The sequence below is a fragment of the Salmo trutta genome, chromosome 3 (genome assembly GCF_901001165.1).
Source record: "Salmo trutta chromosome 3, fSalTru1.1, whole genome shotgun sequence".
Lineage (NCBI taxonomy): Eukaryota > Metazoa > Chordata > Actinopteri > Salmoniformes > Salmonidae > Salmo > Salmo trutta.
This window is the reverse complement of record NC_042959.1, coordinates 51,730,522-51,742,967: the sequence shown is the minus strand read 5'-3', so window position 1 is coordinate 51,742,967 and position 12,446 is coordinate 51,730,522. Positions and strand designations below refer to the sequence as shown.

Here is a 12,446-nt window from a genome sequence, read left to right as displayed (position 1 = left end):
GCATCTCAGTGTTGAAGTCTGATTGGTTCCTGCACTAGCCCCTAGCCACTTAACACCATCACCATGGAAACAGACAGCTCCCTCACCAGAACAGTGATTGGCTATCTAATACAAGAGTGACTGACAGACAGACACACACACACACACACACACACACACACACACACACACACACACACACACACACACACACACACACACACACACCAGTTCTATAGTAATATAATCGTGACAACACTCTCCTTTGCCCCAAGTAATTAACATACTAATGGATATTCCCAATACGTGGAAAAAGTGTTTTTAGCCCAGTCTCAGCGTGACGCTACCCACTCCCCCAATCTCAGTAGTGGTGCGGCTGGTGACAAACCCAGCTGGATTGAAGAGGGTGAGCTGGTGAGTTCACTAAGGACTCGGAGGGGAAGGTTGTTCATTTCATATGGGGTTGACGTCAAGCTGCTGTTTGTCAGACGCTAATTAGGAGCTAATTGACAGCTTCCTGCTGTGTTGCGGTCAGGTCGGTCCACTGGGGCCGGAGGAAGGGGAAGTGAGGTAGATGCCTGGAGGAATGGGAACTCTGCTGGAGCTGGGAAGGTGTTTGTGGTGTAGAGAGACGAGAGGAATAGCATACAGTCGAGTCACTCCAAAAAAGCATAGAGCTAAGTTGTCTAACCCTATGAACCTAGAGTATAAAGACTGTTATTTATCGTTGTCATCACGTCACCTCCTCTTCAAAGCTGAACTAGTACCAGTTGCAGTAACAACAATAACTGAATCCACTGTGGTGACATAGGGTGTATTTCCTCAGTCATACAGAACCAATGGAATTTAGCTTGCTACTGATGATGATCAATACTCACTTTCTAGATGTTTCTCTTTTTGCCATGCATTCCCTGACTTTGCACAATGTACGTAGACCTACAGATATAGCAGCTAAAATGAATGTACTGTAAGTGTAAATTGAAACCAGTCATTCTTAGAAGAACCAGCAGAGGGCCCTATTTAGCTCCACAAGACACCACCGAGGCTGGACGGAAGGAGGGGTAGGGTGGGCAGAGTGGGATTCTCTCTACAAGGAGAGATACTGTAGCATCCAAGGCTAAACCAATGATGTGCTCCCTGGGCCAGACCAGCTAAATTATTAACACACTTAATGCTTAATGAACGGCTCTGTTCTTAAATTATTCAGCAGTTGGATGAGAATTATAAGAACACATAAAAAGTCTGAGGTTCAATTATCTAATATAATCTCATAAATAAATAAGTACACATCTAAAGTTTAAGTAGAATAAAGAGATACCATGGCAACGCTAATAAGGGCTTTCAGTAAACATAATGATTAAAGTAGACTACAGTAAAAAGGCTGGACTGCTACTCCTGCTTAGGTAATGGGAAATATATAGCAGTGTATTGGGATGAAGCTCTATCTCGTTTGGGTATGAGTGTTTTTATTTACGGTGCACAAATATCATTATTCTCACGGGTAAACCACAAAATAACATTCTTGTTCTGGAAATCCTAATTCTGCATTATAGCCAAAGGAGCTCCAGTATATTCCCCTTTCAGAGGAAAAACAATCATTAGCCCTCACACTCCAGCTTGTCCTCGGGTCGGCCACCCTCCAACAGTGAGAGGTAGCAGACGATGTCCTTCAGCTGAACCATGCCTAGAGGTCTGGGCAGAGTCCTGGGTAGAGGGGGCACCTTCAGAGGGGTCGAGTTCCCTTTGATCAGCTTGAGGCCTGCAGAGAGAAGAAGGCCAGAGAAGAAGGTCAAAATGTAGACCGGTTAGGATCACTGCTGAGCTTTCTGCCTCTAATGTCAACCTCAAACTGTCTTTCAAACTGTCTACCAATAAATCTAAATTCATGTTGTGAAATTGAATTGCAGATGTTATATAGGTGTGGTTTTTGCCAATATTACGGTAGTAAATGTTGACTAGATGGCACAGTTTAGTTTATGATGATTGTAGGTAGTACCTCAGGACACGTACAGTTTGGACATTTTGTGAAAAAGTACAAGCTGTGGCTACATACACTGCACTCAATGACTTGCCTGTAAGCTACAGTCCACAACAACAAGGCAATCTGGGGTGGTCTGACGACAGAGTTAACAATACTGAACCAATTACAACAGTATCTATCACCCAGTGAACATGCTCTTTGTGGTAGGAGTAAAAACTAAAGCAGACCTAGACAACTTTAGGCTTTTATTTGTCTGCTGCTGAGGTCATAGTTTCTATGCCTTCATGATCTGTTCCTTTGCTTCTGTCTGAAGTGAAGGTACGGTGGTCCTAAGGGCAAAGTAGCTTTAAAAATTCAGTAACAGCGCACACAGACAACATAAAAGCTACTTTGCCCCTTAGGGACATCATCTGAAGGTTCTAGCTGAAGTGCAGGGTCTTTACCAGTAACTCTGGGCTTGTCTATGGAAGAAGGGCTGGGTTTTGGTCCCTTGTTACTGAAGGATAAGAAGAGGTGCTGACAGAACTCCTCTGCCAACTCGCTCTCCAGAAACGTATGCATGAAGACCTTGAAGCCTTCAAAGTCAATCTCCTGAAACAAGACACAGAACATGATCCTGGTTGGTATAAGTCCCATGAAGGAAGCTTTGATTACTATATCATAACCAAATCATGCCTGGGAGAACAAGGAATGCATTACCTGATTGAGTATGTCTTTCTTCTATGCAGCATTGAATAAAGACATTGGGCATCTCAATAAATCAAACTTAAAAAAAAAGTAAGTTACTCATATCCTGAAAAGCATACAAACAACCATGGTGTGACATTTTCAGCATTTCCACTATAACCAAAGTAAGTAGTGCCTCTTACTTTCAAAAACCAAAACTTAACAAAGATATATTGGTCTGAGGTGACTATAGACCGATACCATTGTTGAATGTTGTTGATATCAAAATGACCAAGAATTGGTAGCAAGTCTGAAGTGCTGGTAGTGTTCTACATTATGAAGAAGCCTCAAAATAGTTCTACAAGGGTTCATGCAATGCTACCAGAACAGTGTCATGGAAAGAAAGACTACCTCCTCTGGGTTATATTTCGCCAACACTCCATCTCCATGGAACTCTTGCAGCACATCTTTCAGCTTCTTGGTTGAGTCTAAAAGAAAAACACTCAACACATGTTATAACCATAAAGGCTTCCCATTAAATAGCAATTGATATCATGTCCGTGAAGGGAGCAGTGGCGGTTGTAGACCATTTCAACTGCGGGGGCCAAGCTGGGGCCAGTTGTACTGTTAGAGGGGCCAGTTACATTAGACGTTATTGTTGTCATATCGTTTTCTTCACTGCATTGCAGGCATTAGCAGGCAAAAGACCATGTTCATAATCATCATCGTTGCCTCTGTCTAATAACGGATGTAAAAAAAGAACGATAGCAAAAATTTGTTATGTAAAAATTATTTCATACTCCACATTTAGGGGGGCCACAAGGGGGCCCAAAATTGTTGTCACAGGGGCACTGCCACCCCCCCCCCCCAGAACCGCCCCTGGAAGGGAGATCCCACAGCGGGATCTCATCCAATTATCTCTAAACTTGGAGTTAGAGTGCAAAAGGTCCAGTCTACAGCTCAGGAGGAATTAGATCAGACACCCACCAGACCGCATCGAAATTACAGGAGAAATCACCAGACTCTGGAACCGGTAGGAGGTTAGACTCCTCTGCCTGGTCCGTTTGGTCTGGTTCCTGTCAAGGTCTCTTCCTGTATTTTCAAACTATGGGAGTGTAGCCCTAGGAGTGTCCTGGCAGGACTGGTCCATTTGGGCCTCTGGTGTAAACATTGTTTTATTATGTTATTCTAGCTGTTCCATTATGATATTTGTAGCTTCTGGAGCAACAAGACTAGATTTGGAAGGATGACCACGTGAGACCATGAAACGTGTGACTGGTTGCCTGCGTGATAAACCCACCAAAAAGAAGTTAAAAAGTATTAACTCATGCACTGTTTTTTTTAGCACTCCTCTACATGGTCAAAAAACTGTCACGATGTCGTCCTAATTCTAACACTTCAAAGGAAATGACTTAGCGTAGGTTACTTTAGGCCAAAATGCATGTCACATCAGTGTTCTTTTACACAGCACCTGGGAAAATACAAACCGCAATGTCACTGTGCAAAAAAAATCCACTCCAATAATCGTCTCTGATTATGAAGTCATAACTGCAGTGAAGAACACTGGAGAGTGTTGGTGCTCATGCGGTATCTGAAGTGAGGAGAGTGTGCAATATCGCTCACTTCACCTTTTAATGAGACGAGGGTGTGGGGGAGGGGTTAAAGTGAGCTGGAGGGACTGAAAAGGAGGGAGGGAGGGAGGGAGAGGTGGAAACAGCGGAAGGTCCGTTGTTGCAGCTCGGAGAATGGGATATTTTATAACCTGTCGCTGCACAGGGAGCATAATGACTAGCTGTGAGCCCATTGAAACACGGTTATCCAAATCTCTCTATCACACACTGTCCCTCACTCTTTCTTTCCTTCTCATTTCCCCCGGTCCCATACCCTGTCTCTTCTCAGACTTTCAGACATTATGGTGGAGTTGGATTTTTTTTAGGAGGTAGATCAGCTTTTAATATTGCAGATGTAAATTGTCTGCATCATTTCCAATCCCTCATATATCTTTTTTTGTAAATATATACATTTATGTAAAATACTTACAAAAAATACATGCGGGATTGGAAATGATGCAGACAATTACATTGATAGAAGCCACAATCTATCTGCAATATTAAATCTGATCTTATGTCCCTTATGTCTTATGTCACCTCTAGAACCAAAGTTGCGCCCCTGGTAAACACTGCAGAAGAAGAAAAACGATCCCAATCAGAGACAGTAAAGAGAGGCTGGAGAGCTGCTTACAGTCGGCAAAACGATGTTGTAAAAACGCGTGGAGCAATTAACGAGAGAGATGTCATGGCCAAGTGAAACCCTTTGCCTGCAGAAGAGATCCCGAGCAAAAAAAGCATTCCTTATTTAGATTTGGATTGAGGCCTGTGAATATCTAATAAAATAACCTCCTGTCAAGACGCTATATAGATTGAGGGTCCTTATTGCTGCTCAAATTAGCTCTGTTGTTTTATTCCCCTCTACTATACTGGGATGAAGTTCTTATTGTTGTGGTCATGCGGGAAGTCTTTTGAAATTCCTTCCTTTTCCGAAAACTATTTTAAAACCAAAATATAATAAATATTGAAAATAATAATGTTACTCAATCTAATTGTTACCCTGGGAAAAAAACAACGCAAGGAAGGTTTCAGTATATCTCACTATTCCCATTGAAAGGCAACAAAACCCTCCATCTCAAAACTTGCACAGTCAAATTTTTCATTTCCAAAAACCTGAATAGTTGCAGTATAACTTCAAGACGTTCATAACTCTCTTTGTCCCGCAGGGGAAGCTTTTGTGTTAGGATTAATAATGGTTTAACATAAACAGCACCAGACCGATTTAACGCTTGAGCTGGTATGCTGCAAAATCAGAAGGGGCGCCAAATAACAGATTACAGACATATGGATGATTCCAAGTCATCAGAGAAAGAGGGGGTTTTGTACTGTTTGAGCTTTACACCAAATCAAGTTGGATTAGGCTGGGTTTCATAATGCAGTGGCAGTGCATGGAGATATTCTCTGCTCTTATGCAGTCAACATTACAGTAACTGGGCTCTGTTATCCTGCCATAGTCAAGCAGTAGGAAAATCTCTCTCTGTGTGAGGTGGATTAGGACATACTGCTGGGATGGGCTCTACAGTATTTTACTAATCCAGTGTCACATTTTATACCTGACTAGATTCAATTTTCAATTAAGTTTAAACTTGATTGTGAGAGTATAAGTGACGGTGTACATGTGCACGCACGTACACACATGCGCGTGCACACGCACACACACGCACGCACGCACACACACACACACACACACACACACACACACACACACACACACTGTCAGAGACACAGACTTACATTGAGCGTACTCCTGCAGAAGGGAGAATTCAGACGGGGTCAGAGTGACCCACTTGTCCTGGTTGGTCATTGTGATGAGTCCTCTTCTCCCTCACATCCCCAAACTATCAGCCCACAGTCCACTCTCTGGAACAGAATGTAGAAAAACATGTTGTTAGGCCTCTTTTATCAAAGTCTCTTGTGGCAGACTGTTAACAGAAAGAGATTTGGTTTGGGTTCTGACATTCATTGCATCATCACCGATCATAAAATTGCATAAAATGACTGTATATTGATCCTCACATCATTACGTTGCTATAGTATAGCGTAGTTTAGCAGACACTATGAAACTAAAATGTCCATCTGTAACCAAAATGTATATCAGTCTGTCAGTCAATTAGAGACGGAGGACTTGTTTGATTCATAATACTTACTGAACCCACTAATGAATGCATTTTTCATGCTATCATAAGTATTACATCAGACAAGTACATGACTCTTAGTACGACTGACAGCCAAGCTAATGCTATCTTGTCCTATCCAGCACTATGTGCTATAGCTAGCTTGTAATTTGCTAAATGGCATGTCAATGTCCAACATGAACTCACCAACTCAATGCATTATTTGACGTCTGTCCTACGTACAGATGTAGGATCTTAATTTGATCACCCTGTTGCAGGAGACCTTTCCTGGCAACGCAGGACATTTAAAACATGTAGTTTATTTGAGGCTGAAACTTCAGGTTTTATTTTCCCTTACGAAAAATGTATCAACCCCTACAAAAATGTCCATTAATTATAATCCACATAATAATTCACATTTCCTGTTGCCTGCTTTAGCAAACTGGCTCAAGTTAAGATCCTACAGCTGTACCTAGGACAACATTTAGTTTATGGGTAAAGAAGCATTAATGACAGACAGTATAAGGGACATGTAAGAGTTTAAGTCTTGATTGTCCAGGACTGCTGCTGCTGTTTAACGACAACAGAATGATGGGCCGGCTGCCAGGGGACAGCCAGCTGGCGTCACTGATTATGGACAATGCCATGGTGACAGAAGATTGGACAGTGTCAGAAAAAAGGGGATGTTATGCCACTTTTCCCTTGCAGTAGACCCCCTCCCACACACACACACACACACTCAATGGGTTAGCACAATACAAGATATGCTTACTGTAAACGTAATCTGTTCTACATTGTAACTACTGTAACTACTGAGAAGGGTTCAAAAAGCATTACACATTCATGTAAAGTGAAATAAATAATATGTGAGTGTGGGTGAATGAGTGTTTTGGGGTTAGTCGGTTGCAACAGTATATAGCCTGGGGTATTGTGTTCTGTGGGCTACTGAAGCTGAATGTTCCACTCCCCCCTGCTCTCTTAATGCACCTGTGTTAGTCTCAGAGCCAGCTTCCTTCCTTTTTGACCCAATTCCTTCTGACCAATTATAAAACCTCACAGCAACAAATGTATGTAACAGTACTTTACCACCTCAGTTCACAACTATTTCATAATGAAAGAGCTGGCATGAAATCATCCGTGTGTGTACTAGTATGCGTGAATTAGTGTGCGTGTATGTGTGTGTCTGCGCATATATGTGTATCTGTGTATAGGCATAGTTAGTATGTGGATTTCGTGAACATACCCATAGTAAACGCACAGTTCTAAACTTAAGGAACCCTTGAGACACTTGAATATGCATGGACACGTACAGTGCAGTCGGAAAGTATTCAAAACCATTCCCTTTTTCCACATTTTGTTACATTACAGCCTTATTCTAAAAGGATTAAATTATATATTTTTCTAATCAATCTACACGCAATACCCCATAGTGACAAAGCAAAAATGTGTTTTTAGAATAAATAAGGTATTATATATATTGTTTAACCTTATTTACATAGTAAATATTCAGACCCTTTGCTATGAGACTCGAGATTGAGCTCAGCTACATCCTGTTTCCAAAGATCATCCTTGAGATGTTTCCACAACTAGATTGGAGTCCACCTGTGGTAAATTAAATTGACTGGACATGATTTGGAAAGGCACACACCTGTCTATATAAGGTCCCACAGTTGACAGTGCATGTCAGAGTAAAAACCAAACCATGAGGTTGAAGGAATTGTCCCTAGAGCTCCGAGACAGGATTGGGTCGAGGCACAGATCTGGGGAAGGGTACCAAAAATTGTCTGCAGCATTGAAGGTCCCCAAGAACATAGTGGCCTCCATCGTTCTTAAATGGAAGACGTTTGGAACAAAGACTCTTCCTAGAGCTGGCCGCCTGGCCAAACTGAGCAATCAGGGGAGAAGGGCCTTGGTCAGGGAGGTGACCAAGAACCCGATGGTTACTCTGACAGAGCTCCAGAGTTCCTCTGTGGAGATGGGAGAACCTTCCAGAAGGTCAATAATCTCTGCAGCATTCCACCAATCAGGCCTTCATGGTAGAGTGGCCAGACGGAAGCCACTCCTCAGTAAAAGGCACGACAGCCCGCTTGGAGTTTGCCTAAAGGCACCTAAAGGACTCTCAGACTATGAGAAACAAGATTCTCTGGTCTGATGAAACCAAGCTGGAACTCTTTGGCCTGAATGCCAAGCGTCACATCTGGAGGAAACCTGGCACCATCCCTACGGTGAAGCATGGTGGTGGCAGCATCATGCTGTGGGGATGTTTTTCAGCGGCAGGGACTGGGAAACTAGTCAGCATCGAGGGAAAGATGGACGGAGCAAAGTGAAGCGAGATCCTTGATGAAAACCTGCTCCAGAGCTCTCAGGACCTCAGACTGGGGCGAAGGTTCACCTTCCAACAGGACAATGACGCTAAGCACACAGCCAAGACAACGCATGAGTGACTTCGGGATGACTCTCTGAATGTCATTGAGTGGCCCAGCCAGAGCCCGGATTTGAACCCGATCGAACATCTCTGGAGAGACCTGAAAATAGCTGTGCAGAATCCAACCTGACAGTGCTTGAGCGGATCTGCAGAGAAGAATGGGAGGAACTCCCCAAATACAGGTGTACCAAGCTTGTAGTGTCATACCCAATAAAACTTGAGGCTGTAATCGCTGCCAAAGGTGCTTCAACAAAGTACTGAGTAAAGGGTTTGAATACTTATGTAAATGTGATATTTCATTTATATTTCATTTCATTTCCCAAAAATATTTTTGCTTTGTCATTATTGGTTATTGTGTGTAGCTTGATGAGGGAAAATAACAATTTAATCAATTTTAGAATAAGGCTATAACGAAACAAAATGTGGAAAAAGTCAAGGGGTCGGAAAACTTTTTGAATGCACTATATATAGTGCTGTATATTATATATTATTGATGCAATTGTACAGTACTGACAGATTACTTAAGAAGAATATACTGTACAACTCTGAAATACATTCAGTATCTGTGGCTAAATAGACCATAATGTGGTGCCATGTATGCATTATTATGCTATTTAGACTGCAAAAAATCACAGTAGTCAATCGAATCACTACAGGCATTGGTACTCCCTGCCATAAATGTTGATCTATTGCTTGTGTGACAAATACATACCGCTACTCTGCAATTCCTCTCTAGGACTCGTACATACTTATCGCTATCATAAATACTAGTTGTTATATCTTTCTTGTAATTCACATTTACAATCCCTTCCCTACGAGTGTTAGATATACAGGAAAGCAAAATGCTCAAAATGATTCTCATTCTCTATTGTTTATAGTCCTTTTACATCAGTGGAGGCTGGTGAGAGGAGTTATAGGAGGACGGGCTCAATGTAATGGCTGGAATGGAATAAATGCAATGGTGTCAAACACATAAAACATATGGAAGCCACGTTTGACTCCCTTCCCTCTAGTCTGAGACGTGGACGTCGATTAAGGCAGCCCCCCCGCACCTCTCCGATTCAGAGGGGGTTGACTTCAAAGCGGAAGACACATTTCAGTTGAAAGCATTCAGTTGTACCCCCTTTTCCTTTCCATTCCACTCCATTACAATGAGCCTGTCCTCCTATAGCTCCTCCCACCAGCCTCCACTGGTATACATACAGCATAATGCACATAATCCTCATCATAATGTCCATAGAACTGCAACATCAGCATCACAGCAGTACTTCAACCCTTCAGCAAATGTCTCAATGCTGCGAAATCCACGAGCAGTGAACCGTAACTATAGTAGCAGCACTGTGATGCTGATAGGCTTGATTCATCTCCAAGGGTGCCACCGCAGGTTATCAAACACTGTTGCTGCATCTATCAATTCATTCATCGGCAATATGACACCCGGTAGAGGATTCTACTGCAAGAGACACCAGCGATACAACTAGAGTAGCTGACACTACTCATGAACAAATACACCCACTACATTACACACCCACTAAATACACGCTCGCATACGGTCAATGAACGAACAAACGATAGACTGCGGTATCAACATGATACTCACCTGCTGGATAGCCAAGGCAGACTGCCGGGAGCAGGGAGTAGTCTTCCAGACAGATGTTAACAGATGATGCTTACACACTCTCACACACACGCATCTTGCTCTTTCTCACACGCAAAATACACACACTCACATCATGTCCCCGCTGAATGTACTGGAGGAGAGCGTAGAGGGTTTGTCATCAGATGGTGTGTATGTGAGTGCGTGTGTTTGTGAGTGTGTGTGTGTTAGACCCCCCCCCCCTGTCTCCTGTGTGTGTAAGAGTATGCGTGTGTGGCTGTGTTTGTGTGTGTGCAAGTGTGTGCAAGTGTGTGTTTGTTCAGAAGCAGTTAGTTTTTCTATTGGATAGAAACTCCAATAGAAAAAGGGGGAGTGTGTGTGTGTGAGAGAGGGAGAGAGTGATAAAAAGCACAGAACGATCTCCGCTTGTCCGCAATGATAATCAGTTCCCATACTCACTGCTTACGTCACCCTTATCCCTCCTCTCCTCCTCTTTCTGCTCCCCCTCTATTCCCTCGTGAGGCTGATGTCCTGAGCTCCCGCTCTCTCTCTACCACTCTCTCTCCCTCTCTCTCTCCCACTCTCTTGTGCTTTCTCTCTCTCTCCCTCTCTCGCTCTCTCTTTCTCTCTCTCTCTCTCTCTCCCTCTCCCGCTCTCTGTCTCCCGCTCTCTCTCCCACTTTCTTGTGCTTTCTCTCTCTCTCCCTCTCCCGCTCTCTGTCTCCCGCTCTCTCTCCCGCTCTCTCTCTCTCTCTCTCCCTCTCCCTCTTCCTCACTCACTCTCTCTCCCACTCTTTCTCTCACCCGCTCTTGCTCTCCCGCTTTCCCTATCCCTCACTTACTCTCTTCCGTTCTCTCTCTCCCGTTGCCGTGGCACTTGTCACCATTAGTATTCAGCAGGCAGGTGGTAACCGCGGCGACCTGTGGGAACACCTCTTGATTGAGCTGATGGGATGTGAAAGGGGCAGGGGCCGAGGGTCTAGGGGAGGGGGTGTCATGTTCAACAGACATGAATCAGGAGTAATATTCTCTCATCACTGTGGTGATGCAGCTGTGGAGGGCTATTGGATAGTATCCCAAGGCCAATTACATTCAGAATCAATAGGAAAAATGATAGGCAGGGTCCTTGACATTTTCGATATTTCAAATACAGTATGTGTTTTCTATGGCTGTAGCTGAAATTCAAAGGGAAAAGACTGGAGGGATACAATATATAATAGTTTGACGACATGTGTTCACCAAGGAAGCACACAACATATGAATACAATAATAGCTACGGCTGAAAAGCAGTGATATTATTTCTACTCATACAGAATGTACAACTTGCTGCTATGTACCAGCCTTACAAAAGAGAGAACATGTCGGACAAAACACTACGCCTCCCAGCAGTCTACTCTGCTATTTGGACCAAAGCTAATACCCACCAATTCATTTAACAACCCCAGATTATATATAGTCAGCTATCTATCGCCCCCACACCTTTCACATAACCTCCCAAATAATGTCTGTCTCATTGGACACTAAGCTCTCAGTGTATTGAATTGAATATCAGACGCCTGAAACAATGAGCGAAAAATAGAGGGGAAATCATTGACCAATGTGCCAAATCTGCCGATACCGTTTATGTTTTCAGAAACACCTACAGGCTCTCTCTCAGTCTTTAGCCGACCGAGGCCAAGGGTATTTGTGTTGTTTGCCAGTGGGCCTGGCTCCAATCTAGGTATTGACATTTTTTCCCATGTGACAGTCGGGGATTGGGAGAATGCGCATCACATTGACGTAGAGAACATATCATCCCCTAGCAGTTGTTTATTACATTTTATCAGCAATATAGAACATGTACTTGTCATATTCCACTCCAGGTTTCAAATTCAATATGGATTTACTATACAGTGTATGTTAGCGCTAACCCATGAATGTGCAATTAGTGTATATAGTGGGATGGTAGTGGCTGGTTTCTTTTTTTGGAGGGAGCATCCACACACACGCATCACCCATCCAAAACAATGGCGGCTGAACGACATGAAAGCACCACTACGTAAACGCTAATAGAGTTGCATTGTGATCAACGTGCAGTA

General features: G+C 43.2%; 1 protein-coding gene across 4 annotated transcripts in view; it reads right to left on the bottom strand.

Annotated features, from left to right (window-relative positions):
* The window catches only part of dgkb (diacylglycerol kinase, beta), a 49,576-nt gene extending 38,642 nt beyond the window's left edge, over positions 1-10,934 (bottom strand). The window contains exons 1-7 of one of the 4 annotated variants that reach the window (XM_029738785.1): positions 10,829-10,934; positions 10,373-10,523; positions 5,968-6,093; positions 3,038-3,114; positions 2,660-2,680; positions 2,404-2,551; positions 1,589-1,738 (exon numbers count right to left, since the gene is read on the bottom strand). In XM_029738785.1, the coding sequence (XP_029594645.1) occupies positions 1,589-1,738; positions 2,404-2,551; positions 2,660-2,680; positions 3,038-3,114; positions 5,968-6,037 (466 nt within the window). In that variant the 5' untranslated portion in view covers positions 6,038-6,093; positions 10,373-10,523; positions 10,829-10,934. Of the gene's footprint in view, positions 1-1,588; positions 1,739-2,403; positions 2,552-2,659; positions 2,681-3,037; positions 3,115-5,967; positions 6,094-10,372; positions 10,595-10,828 lie in introns of those variants that run through there. The other 3 variants (XM_029738794.1, XM_029738777.1, XM_029738802.1) reach the window with 3 other exon arrangements.
* Between the last annotated feature and the right edge of the window lie 1,512 nt (positions 10,935-12,446).